Here is a 12,840-nt window from a genome sequence, read left to right as displayed (position 1 = left end):
AAAACTTTTTAATAGCAGGAAAATGCACTGTAGATACCTCAGAATATGCATTTTGTTGGCTTTCAATATCAGAAATAGTGCTTGGCGGCGGGGCTTCGCCCCGCGCTGGGGGAGCTCCTAGCGCTCCCCCAGACCCCTTTGCTAATATTTGCGGGGAATCTACAATTTTTCCACTAACTCATGGAAGAACCTATTCTAGGGCACAATAAACGTCTTCCGAAAGAATGAAGAGTCAGAATGCAATAAAGATTATGTATACACACACACACACACACATAAATACATATAAAAAGAAAATTTCGCTTGGGGGGGGGGGGGGTTGCGGGGGGGGGGAGAAAAAAATCCCCCCCAAACCTTATGCATTTATATATTTATACGTTGATGGACTGGTGTTTTGTGTATTTCATAAGAGTGATATAATTGTGTGCTTTATTAAGTATTAAAGTATTATCGATATTCGTGAATATAAGGAGTTAGAGTTGATGTATATTAAGTGTTCGTATTTGAGTTAAGCAAGTATTGATGAATTCTGAGTAACCAAGAAAGTACTAAGCAAGTATTAACAAGTGTAATTGAGTATTCATACCCCTAGCGAGCCTAGTCAACAAGAACAAGAGACGAGCAGCAGCAGTATATGTATATAATTTAGAACCCTGACAGCTGTCTGCGCCTGCATTTGGAAGCAGATTTCTTTTGGATCTCAAAGGAATGTCCCAATTGTGTGTGTTTCTATTGTGACGGTGGGAAGAGGTTAGCGATTTGGTCATGATTGATACAAAATAAATGGCGTTTTATTCATCCTTTGGTGTTAGTTAGGGGAGACGACTCCAGAACACGAGACTGAAAGGTTGTGTTATTGTAGTGAGTTAGATTTTCTTAAGAAATATTATTACTAAAGTCTACTAAATTTATTTTGATTTCATATGAACTTAATTTCGTCTATACTATAAATGAAGTTATATTTAATATTGTTCACAAGGAATTTATTCATGTTTGTTTTTCTAGTTTATTAGATAAGATACTTACGCCTACAGCCGTTTAGTTGTCTACCAGCAGTTTGGTGCTACAAGTCAACAACAGGTAACAACAACAATGCATTTGTAAGATTTCTACTGTCTCTTGAGGAAGGCAATGGATGCCTTCACTAGTGAATGCGATCTAATAAATGGGTATCTTAAACTTACTGAGACGAGAATCGTTTCATTAGCGTTGTCCAGAAAAGAAGTGGCTGGCAGACTAACACCGGCAGTAGAGTCTGCGGTGGTCAATGTCTTGTTCTGCATCGTTTCAGCACTTGTTTTCTCCAGTCGTACTTTCATTTTGGCAGACTTGATTTCAAAGGACTATAAAACATAATGTCAAGTTTTACATTCAACCCATTCCAGCAAATCTAAATGTCAAAGTTTATATTAATTATAATATAAATTAGAATAACTTGAGATTCTTTTTCCATCATTTAATAGCATTTTAGCTAACCTGCCCTGGCACACTATATCTTGAGAAGCACTGGGTTTGTTTGTCTAATGTTGCCATGGCCTGGTCCCTCACTTTCTTAGCCTGGTGAAGATTGAAAAATAATTGAGAACACAGTAGCAACAAATGTGTTTTCACAATTTTGTCTAAGCAATTTAAAAAACAAAAACTGGTATCTCAGAGTAATGATGAAAATAACATTTCGGCAAATGTTTTAGAATGACCTAAAATATTAACAGACGCAGACAAAAATGTTCCATGATCTACTTCCGGCAATATGCAAGAGAAATATACTTTATACAGCGTGTCTATACATAGACTTCTTGGGAGCATTGAGGTCAGAAAGAGTGTGTCCTAATCCCTTACCGTTACACTTTGTCTCTTCTTGTGAATGCTCGCTGTGTGAATCTTCATGGCGTCTTCAAAGGAATCAGCAGTACTCAGATCTGTTTAAAGATAGAAAAGTTGTTGTAGTGAGTAAACGATTTCTTAACTGAGTTGTTTAGAGGGAATTTTTTTTCTAAGTACAATCAAATGTTTTCTTACCATTTTCACTGCCAATAGAGTCAACAGATGTATCGTAATCTTTCCAATCGTTGTCTTTGGTGGCTTCTTCCAGTTCGGATAATGTGCCGAAATTTCCATTATGACCTGCTGCCTGTTTAAAAAATTTTACAACACTTCTTATGGTAGCCTATCTTATATAAATCCAACACTTCTTATGGTAGCCCATCTTATATAAATCCTAACTTTTTTATGTTATTGAAATAACGAAAGGAATTTCAATCCAGGTGATGCTAGAGGATGGGTTCATGAGTTCAATACATTAATATTTCAGTCGCCAATGATGGTTGAGGAAAAAAATTTTGCCACTCTGCCAGAGCTTTGCTTTCCTTAGTGCCCCAAAATTGTATAACAAACTTACATCCAGTACTCCTCCAATAGTGGCTACGCCGTTAGAGATGGCCTCCTCAATGTCTTCAGAGGGTACTTTGTCTATATTTGCTGGGTCCAGCATAAAGTCTGTCATGTTCTCTATGGCGGACATAACAGTTTTCTGTAAACGATTGTACATATGGGAATAAATTTACAATCGCATAGAACACTTTATAAATTCCTTTCATATCACAGATAATATAGGTGAAAGGATAATTCCATATTTGAAATCATTTGCTAACAAAGTGGGGTTTTAGAAATAAAAATAAGATAGTCATTTTAGTATGTTATGTTTGTAGTTTAGAAAAATAAAAATCTCGTCTATTTGTCTACGTTGTAATGTAAATATAATCCACCTACCTGACTTGTCTGGTCAATCTCATCACCGTACAAGGTGGCCTCGGCATAGAAGCTCCAGACCTGCGTAATGGCTATCACAGACTGGGTCGCTAGATTTTTCATTTGATTGATGAGCTCTTTACGTAACTGTGGAAAATTTGAAAAACAAACAGAAGTATCATTTTATTCTCAATATTTATGTATAACTTTCATGAGTCTCATACACATGACATGAGATTTTGTCCCAACGATATTGAAGTTCATTGCGTGTCTTTGGCTCTGCTTCACGTGTCACGTGGTATGTAAGGCTGGGCAGTTTGGGCAATGTCATTTCTTGGTCACCATTCACTCTTTCTAGTTCTTGCTCTTAAGTTCTCACCGCGCGAGAGCTTCAATTACTGCTGGTGGACAACCTACAATAGAACATAGGGACTTGAAACTGATAGAACTGGTGCATGCGGGAGTCTCGCCTTGTACGGAGACAATTGAAACCTACAGAACACTGCCAGATACCTGGCCAGTGCTGTAAGGGATTAATCCCAGAACGGAGCCTGGAGGCTTACAATTGTGGCCAACCTATGGTGCATGCGCCTAAGGTGGCGCATCGCACGATTACAAATAGCTCACTACACCCCAGACCCCAGAGATAATACACATTTTTGTGAAATCCCTTCTTCTACAACTGCTACATCTACCCTTACTATCATACATGCATATGCTACATCTACCCTTACTATCATACATGTATATGCTACATCTACCCGTACTATCATACATATATATGCTACATCTACCTTTACTATCATATATGTATATGCTACATCTACCCGTACTATCATACATATATATGCTACATCTACCCTTACTATCATACATGTATATGCTACATCTACCCTTACTATTATACATGTATATGCTACATCTACCCTTACTATCATACATGTATATGCTACATCTACCCTTACTATCATACATGTATATGCTATATCTACCTTTACTATCATACATGTATATGATTTTGATAGAAACGATTATACAGGGTATGTATAACTGCCAAATATGTAAAAAAAAAATTACCATATTTTAAAGGTATCAAAGGAGGAGAAATTAGTGTGGCAAATCTGCATTAGAAATGACACAAAATGGCTGGTGGAAACAAACGATTGGCTACCTCTTCTTTACTGCCAAACTTCACTTTTTCATCCCCTGTGTGACCTAAGTTTGATCAACAGGAAACAGTGGAGCGACATACAGAATTACGACTCGGCCTAGCGATGTATCGAATCCCATAGGGAAATCACATGTAGACACAGTTCTGTGGTTTTTGTTTGAGACTAAAATGAAGATGCTATCAATAACTGCGTACTTACAAATGCCCTTTCATCTCTTTCTGATTCCTTTTTGTATTCCAAATAGTCCTGGTACGCTGAGGAATTCTGGGAGAGACATAAAAGATTCATTTGTGTTTAAGATAAGAAATGATGCAACAGGCAGCGCCAATATAGGCCTATCTGTCAAGCTGCCCTCTAGCTAGTCAGAACTTTTAAGAAAGGAGTAAGAAGAAGCAAAATATCTGGGGAAAAAAACGCCTAAAAAAAAATAATTTAATAAAGAAATCCACATTTACAGCAATCTCTCAATACTTAAATATTTATTTTCCTTTTTTGATATCAACCAAAATTAATCAATTACCACTAATTAAAATATTAGTTATTTATTTTTAATAATTCATTTTTTTGTTAGGAGCAATTAATAATTATGCAAAGTTTCAGCTTGATCTGAGCATGGGAAGTGGAAGAAATAACGTGTGCAGACAGACAGACAGACAGAAAGAGCTTTATAAAAAAAATTCATTAAAATTCTAGATCAATTTAATTGAACAAGACTTGAAAACAAAAACTAAATATATGCAGAGAGTATATGCGAACAATGCAAGAAAACTAAGTACAAAGCTACAAGTCTTCATAACGTAAATAGGCCTAGATCAAGACTTTGTATTTAAAACAATGGTTTTTTTTTCATACATTTAAACAAAATTATGAATCTTAAAAACTTTGAAGATAATTATTTTTTTTTTTTGTAACAAGACTTTCTACGCCTGTTTTAATATTGGAGACCTATAGATTTTCGTTTTATCAAAGATTATTTTATTTTACTTTTCTTTAAAAATCGGTCAAGCCAAAATTGGGGATAGGGCTTACCAATTAGAAATCACGCGAGATGCGGGTCCAGATGGCTACTGAATTGAAAGTTTCTTGGTAACCTGGATGCTCAAGTATGATGGTTGGTACCCAGTTGGGTCTCAAGGAGCTGTGTCATGTAAATACGGATGTTATTAAATTATCATCTAGTTGATGGGGGGAGTGGTCAGTAAAAAGCCAATTTCTCATCCCTGACCTCTGGGTAAATGTCTTCTCGCTGGTCAAATGGTCATAGTTGGGTGCAAGCTCGGCCCTTAACGGACACATAGAGTGGCAGGCTACTTGGTCAGGCGATGTGGCCGGTTCAGATATCCATGGTTAAAGTTCTAGTCAGAGCTTATGTTTCACTATATTTCCTTCTAATTCTTTCTTCAAACCGGATAAAAGTTTATTTATTTCATTTGTCACATGCTTTTACTTCATAGTGGAGTTCAAGAACCAACTTACCGTTGTCATATACGAGGGTCTGTCTGCATCAGCTTCTCCATACATCGAGCCAGCAAAGTTACTAGCCACGTTCATACCAGCGTACTCTTAAGTCAAAGAAACGACAAAAATATATTTTAACACTGTAACCTACGAATTAGTCTGATTGATAAAGTTTGGTGTTTATTCGATTTACTGAATGGAATTGATAACGTGGTAACTAGAATGTTGTCATCTATTTCTGTAGGTAAAAAAAAAAGACACAAGTATAGACTGTAATTGCATTTATTTATTATTTTCTTTAAAGCTGAAGTTTTCGGAATTTATTAAAGTTAATAGATCAATAAAGTTTAATTATTTTTATGGTTTCATAACTATTCTAATCGGGTTAGTGGGTATTGTATCTTAAGGCAGTTAATTTTAATTGTATAGCATTAAGAACAACCTGTGTTACAAGCAGTAGTCATATTTATGTAATAAAGAAATGGCATGCAACAACTATGATTATACTTCTATATCTACAATAATGTGTCATGATATTTCAGATTTTTTTTTAAAGTGATTACGTGTTCTTTATTTGGTGACAGTGAATCCTTGAGTGGACAGTGAACAAAGCATCATCACAAGTGATCAATACGTTAGTATCAAAATCTACTGTCAGCTTAAAAGAGTTAGTACTTTGTTAATCAGATAGAAAGTAGTTAGACTCAATTATCTATTACAGTATAATGTAGGCCCTACCTAGTATGAAGTAATAATGATGTGTTGCTGGAGCTATATCTTTACTAAGTATGAATTAAATTGGACCATTTATTGATATAGAAGGAATTCAGTAATCTGAAGAAAAAAATGTTTTTAAATTTAAAAAAAATATTAATTTTGTATGAGTTATCTTAGCTGAACTGGTACATTTGCAAATAGCAACAGTTTCTTGCTCAACTCAGTCGAACATTTTAGTTACAAATTAATGTTTTCTATAATACCTAGATAGTTTTTAAGGTACTAAGATGTCAGTAAGTGTTAAGGTGTATTTATGCTGCTATAACAAACGTGTAAACACCATAGCGAGTTGTACACTATGAATACACTTGTAGTAACATCATTTGTGTTGATGCGTGCAATATTTATAGTACTTAAACTATCGTTGAATCAATTTGTTGGTACATAAGTCGTTAGTTGACAAGTAGGTTAGGATTTAGACAGCTGTGCGAATGCAGGCTCATGCAATAACCATGTTAGTTTAGATTTACTAGTGAACTCATGGGGACACCAGTTGACTACACAGACCAAGACAATGCCACAGAACTACTAGAAATGTCACTCACTTACTCCAAAATAATCATGCAATTAGTACACGAATAAAAATAGAAGTGGAACAACTAGCAAGTTATGTAGTGAACAGTGATCATTATTAATGCATATTAAATTGCAGACTATATTGTGAATTAGTTGTTAAAAGGTTAAATTGTTAGGAGCTAATTTCTTATCGACACTGTACAGTACATTCACATATCTTACCTTAGGAACACTTTTAAATGGAATCATAATCACAGTCAGAAATAATTTATTCCATGTAGCGATATAGATGCCAAGCGCGAATCTAGTTTGAGAATCTCTCCTTCTGGTTTTGTTTTAACTTTTTTTCAAACTTTTGACCATTTTCATATCCTATTTCTATGTCTAACGTCTGTATTTTATAAGATAAAATTTCTACTAATCAATAAAATAAACTTGTAGGGTAAGCGTCTCGAAAGATTAAAAAAAAAACTATAACATCTACAAAATAAATTGGTATTAAAGTTGAATATGTCAATTAGCGAGTGATGGGGCCTGATCTATTCATTAGTCAGAACCAGGGCGTGTGGTATGCGCTCTGAATTGTCGTCTCCATGGTCTAGGTTTCAAACTCCACTCGCCGCCATCCCCAGCCATCCTTGGTGAGGTTAGGACTAGGATATAATAATATTCAATTCTAAAGGAACTTCCGAAACGTCTTCAGCTCACGTCTTCAGCTCAAGTCTTCAGCTCACGTCTTCAGCCCACGGCTTCAGCTCACATCTTCAGCCCACGGCTTCAGCTCACATCTTCAGCCCACGTCTTTAGCTCACGTCTTCAGCCCACGGCTTCAGCTCACGTCTTCAACCCACGTCTTCAACCCACGTCTTCAACTCACGTCTTCAACTCACGCTCAGTGAAATTTCAAAAGAAGCAGTAAATATGTTATTCTAGAAATCTATTTGTACCAATACAGGATTTCGTGTTTTTTTTTTTAAGATTTCCATTACACTTTTTGTTTCTTTAAAAGATACTTTAAAATGTCTTTAAAAATTGTAAAGTGTATGTCAAATCTTTAGCTACGAGACCCAAAGAAATGTTTTTGATTGAAACATAGGCAGACCACAAAACGAAAGTATACAAAGTTGCGGGCTTTGTCTGCACCAGTTGTTAGAAAATATGCAAGTCTCAAATGCGTTCTCGTGAGCATGTAAAATAAAGCATTCATCCCAAAACGGAGACAATGCAGTATTTTTATTTGTTAGGAAAACAGATGTTGTTCTTTAGCATTCTCAAATGGGATTAGATTTCTTATCAAAATATAGTGAACACGTTCTACTGTTTTCAAACAGCTCATCTGTATCAGTCAGGTTCAATAAATAATGTTCTATTTGTAGCTTTTATTAAAGACCTGAAATAAAACATAATTATAAATGTAAGTGGTCCTCAAATGTTTTAACAAATTATTCTACGTGATAAAAAAAATGATCACATTTTGGCCCATTAAATATTTGCTTTCATTGACAGATTTTTTTTTCCGCCACCATGTTTCAATCTGTTGGATACTTTGAGAACCACTTGTAGGTTAGTACTAGTGTCAGTGAAGCCAAAACAAACCATGCAACATGCACCTTTTCGGCTTTGCTTACTATCACTGTTCAACAGAGAGACCAGGCTAGTGGCTTGCTCTGAACACGTCTTCTGGTCGCCCTCAGCGAACATCTTCATCACGCTACTCAGCTGATTGTTCTTGATATCTTTCGTCATCGCCCGTATGGTTTCCAGGGGCAACGGTGTCACCTAAGGTTGAAATCAACCAAGAGAATTATTAGTTTTTCGATATCTACGAGACACTAAGTCAATAGTTTTCTTATCTTAAACTAATATTTTTAACTTGTTTGAGACTACTAACTTTCTTTACATAAGAAATGCCACCCGTGATGTCATATTTAGAAATGTTGCACATTGAGTGATTGAGGTTATAGAAATAAAATTTGCTGAGTAAGGTCTGAATGCTCCACAGCAGGTCAATACATATTAGGACTAAGACATTATTTACCACAAATGTTAGCTTACATACAAAACAGGTTCAAGTCAATCCCTTAACCTACGGTACGGAGGTGTGGTAGCTGAGTGATGAAACGCTAGGCTTCAGAGCCGAGCTGTCTCGGATTCGAAAACTCGGGAATTCATGGGTTTTTTAATAAAGGCGGTTGGTCGTTGTGATGGCCACATGATACCCTAGTCGATCACAGAAACATGTACCCCATAGCCTATAAGGTTGTGTACCTTTACATGTTTTTATTTACTTAACTCACTACGTAAAAGTCTTAGACAACACCAACAGAGCAACAAGGAAAATAAACACAAACACTTGTTTTTATTAAGTGTAGTTGTATCAATTAGTGTAGATCAGACATGTAATTAAATAGGTAATAGATCTAGGCTTCTAGACTAACAATAATGAATCTGTTCTATTAGAAATACTTTTACCAATTGTTTTTGTTTAACGAGATTTCATGCTTTTAGCTTTCTCAGTGCGCTATGATGCTATCACCTGTCTGGACCAGTTGGGAAAGGTGTGAAGGTTTTAAATGTATTTAGAAATAAAAAAATAATTTACAGGTTGTACTTTGAATTCAAACTCTAGGGCTTAAGCCTCCTCAAGACACTCATTATCCACTCTGCTAGCTAAGTGCTTATGAAAGTAGAAAGTTTTATAGTTCTAAATTGTAGTTTTAATTCTTTAAGCCATGACCTACTTCTCTACACAAAGTATTAAGGGCACTAATTCCAATGATGCCTCCACACCTGACAAGTACAAGTTCTTTCCCTTGTTTAAAAATAAATCAAAAAGATTAATTATCACTGATCAATTAACTACTTCGTTAACTTTTTTTTTTTTTTAGTGATTCTTGTTTTGTCAGGTACAAGAAATAATTGTGCACACTTTCGACTTGTTCTGCGACCGGGTGTGGGAGAAATAATGTGTAAAACATTTTAGCAGACAGAAAGACAGAGTGAGTTAATATAAGCTTTGTAATAAAAATAAGACTATAACAAGATTACAAAGAGTTTGTGTTATCACACAAACTCTGAGGTGGACCCCTTCAAAGTCATTAATGGACCAGGAATATTTAAGCCATAGTCTTGTTTTGATCGTTTAAATCAATAAAATTGTAAAAAATTATTTGGCGTTTTTTTTTTCACATAAAAGCAAACAGGACAACACTTCTTCTTTACTGATCACCTAAAAACAGAATGGAAACCTCCATGACAATGTCGGTGGTGCCTGTGCTGTAGCTCAGGGTGTCATCCCTTCTCATCAACTTTCTTCAAATATGTTCCAATAAACTCAATTGCTAGTTAGTTCTTTTTGTTGAACAGTGAGCTGATTACCTACTATTATTGATTTTTACTTTTTTTGTACCAATGCGCGAATCTATGAATGACGCTTGACTTATTAATGAAGAAGTATATGACCTTTTTAAAAAACTTACCTCCCCTGAAGTTTTTCATTTAAAAGTGGTGTCTTTTTTGAAAAATCTGCTTGCATAGATAATTAAAAAAATACGATAGTTCACTTTCGGAAAAGAAAAAAGTAGCCGTTGCATCAGAACTTTGAATGAACTAAAATATTATGATGTCCGATTTTCTTTTCTCTTCTAGTTTCTGAGATCTAAACGGAACGGACGGACAGACAGGCTATACAAAACTAAAAGCGTTTTTTCCCCTTTCGGGGGCCGCTAAAAAAGTCAAATACCTAACAAGGGATATAACGCTTTAAAAATCAATTCATACAATTCAAATAAACAAAGCCAGAATGATAATCGAACCCACGACATACTTGTTATTAGAATGATTTTCATCAAGTTTCGAGAATTTCGAAACTTGCTACTTTTGACCAACTTTTCATTCCAAGTGCCCATAAGAAGACTAATCTACACACATCTCAGAAACAACTGGACTTACTACAACTTCTCCGCAAGACCAGGTTGTGGTGGCACCGAGGTTGTCACGGACCTTCACAATTATGGACTGTTTGTAGTTGAGGAAGTCTGGACCCTGGCTTAAGCTGACGTTCCTCGAGAAGCTTCCGTCGCTGATCTTGAAGGAAGTGATCTGTTTGTCAACAAAGTCATCGGTGGTATGAACTGTGGAATGAAAGACAAACTGCAATGCTTAGATTGTAAACTATCATGGAGCGAACAACGTTACAAGCAGAGAGATATTGTCATATCTCATAAGGAGGTAACGCAAGCAAAAAAGTAAGATGATGTTTATTAACATTTATTAGTTTATGTAGTTTACAATCTAAACATATGTATTAATATATATATGTAGGACCTATATTTATGTATTTTATATATTTATATGTATTCTTCAGTGTATATTTTCTTCTACTTTTAATGTTCTTAAACAAAAATAATTATCAAACCAAATCCACTTTAGAGTTAATTACAAAGTTCTTACTAAAAAATTGGTATTCTTGAATGCCGTCATCATCTTCCCAATCGGAAAGAGTTAGCGTCCATGCGTTATCACGTGTGATGGTTCGATTGTAAGGGGTAATCGAACAGTTTCCATTACTTGGTGGTCTATTGATCTGTAGGGAAGAAATATTGACAATTCATAACAAATTTTATTAGTCTGTAATGCATCCATGAAAAATAGGGGTTTACATTTTTTTAAGTTTTTGCTAAGAAATTTATCATGCCATATCTTATTTTATTGTTAGTCTTTGATCGTTAAGTGCAGGGCTGCAACTACGGAATATGCCAAGACTATTGTTGTTGGTATGTGACAATGTCGATGGTTACTTCTGTCTTCACCTGGATTTCTTTTTTTTTTCAAAAGGTAAAAGAATTTTTTTTTTAATACTTTAGAACTAAAAACATGAATATTTCCATATCTTTTTTGTGAAGCATTTCAGAAAAGATCTCAATTGAATGCGTCTAGGCTTATCATTACATTTGTGTCCATGCCCGGGCTAAAAAAAACAACACATCTCTGATATGTGGATGTTATCAAAGAAGCCTCAAAGCATATGGCCTACTGCGAAGACCTAGCCATGAACCGCACAATGTGGACAGACATGGTGACAAAGAAAGGTTCGGAAAGCGAAAAAGCGTTGGCCTCAGCTCTGGAAGAGAAAGCGTGGAAAACAAAACAAAAATGGATGGTTTCTCTACCACCAAAGAGAATGCCAACTTACCCCACGTTATGCGTGAATGGGCATGTCTGTACAGTCACATGAAAAAGTACTTTACCAGGCGTTCAATTCATATATAAGTCCTAATGTGACAAGACTCATCACTATATTTTGTGTCCTATCCTAATGTTGTGTGTCCAAACTTACCATTAAATTTGTGGCCACTCTTCCAGTCATGGTGCCCTGAGTTATGGTGCACTCAGCCCTCATTTTGGATGCATCGAATGTTCTAAATAGCTCGGACTCGATGGCGATCTGTTTAGACTTCTGGCCTGTTCAGTGAATATGGGTAGGTCAGAGATCTTTTCTCAACAGTATACATTAAACATATGAATTGCTTTGTACAATATTCTGTTTCGAATTGTGATGTGTAATTCATATCTATCTTCCATATTAAAATCCAAAGAAATAGAGGTATATCTCTAGAGCATTGGCTTTACTTTTATTTAGTTTTTAAATTTGTTTAATGTTGAAATTGTTTTACAAATCAAGTTTTCCATGGAATTAACGATTTATGATGAAAATAATTAAAGACAACTACTTACAATATGCTTTTTGTCAAAGACAACTATTTTAATAATACTAACTACATAAAATTTTAACTTTCACAGACTATGACAATTGGCATTTATAATTTATTTGTATGCTACTCTAATTTTGATATATTAGATAATATAAGCAGTAAACACGGCCTACAATATAAGCATACACAGGAATATTTTTATGAAACTTAAGCTTCTAACACCATTTATTTAATTTAATTTTACCTCTGCATCCGACCAATACATTTTTTCACATTTAATATGCTAATCAGATTATAATGTTATTTAACCCACCATCCACATATGCATAAAAATCAGATAAAATAAAAAGAGTTGAAGTTGCTTAGATTTTGTACCTACTCCTTTTATATATATATATATTTATAATATATATACTACATATACTGCAGATCTTTGATATTATAATTTCTCAACT

General features: G+C 35.0%; 1 protein-coding gene across 3 annotated transcripts in view; it reads right to left on the bottom strand.

Moving 5' to 3' along the window:
* The window catches only part of LOC106077240 (uncharacterized), a 107,775-nt gene that overhangs the window by 24,975 nt on the left and 69,960 nt on the right, over nucleotides 1-12,840 (bottom strand). For 2 of the 3 annotated variants that reach the window (XM_056021082.1, XM_056021083.1), the window contains 12 exons: nucleotides 12,010-12,134; nucleotides 11,124-11,256; nucleotides 10,623-10,804; nucleotides 8,282-8,450; nucleotides 5,397-5,482; nucleotides 4,119-4,184; nucleotides 2,770-2,895; nucleotides 2,399-2,530; nucleotides 2,020-2,131; nucleotides 1,840-1,919; nucleotides 1,477-1,557; nucleotides 1,185-1,343 (listed from right to left, as the gene is read on the bottom strand). In XM_056021082.1, coding sequence (XP_055877057.1) covers nucleotides 1,185-1,343; nucleotides 1,477-1,557; nucleotides 1,840-1,919; nucleotides 2,020-2,131; nucleotides 2,399-2,530; nucleotides 2,770-2,895; nucleotides 4,119-4,184; nucleotides 5,397-5,482; nucleotides 8,282-8,450; nucleotides 10,623-10,804; nucleotides 11,124-11,256; nucleotides 12,010-12,134 — 1,451 coding nt within the window. The remainder of the gene's footprint in view (nucleotides 1-1,184; nucleotides 1,344-1,476; nucleotides 1,558-1,839; nucleotides 1,920-2,019; nucleotides 2,132-2,398; nucleotides 2,531-2,769; nucleotides 2,896-4,118; nucleotides 4,185-5,396; nucleotides 5,483-8,281; nucleotides 8,451-10,622; nucleotides 10,805-11,123; nucleotides 11,257-12,009; nucleotides 12,135-12,840) is intronic. The other variant, XM_056021084.1, reaches the window with a different exon arrangement.

The sequence above is a fragment of the Biomphalaria glabrata genome, chromosome 2, assembly GCF_947242115.1.
Source record: "Biomphalaria glabrata chromosome 2, xgBioGlab47.1, whole genome shotgun sequence".
Taxonomy (NCBI): Eukaryota; Metazoa; Mollusca; class Gastropoda; family Planorbidae; genus Biomphalaria; species Biomphalaria glabrata.
This window is presented reverse-complemented; position numbering and strand designations above follow the sequence as displayed.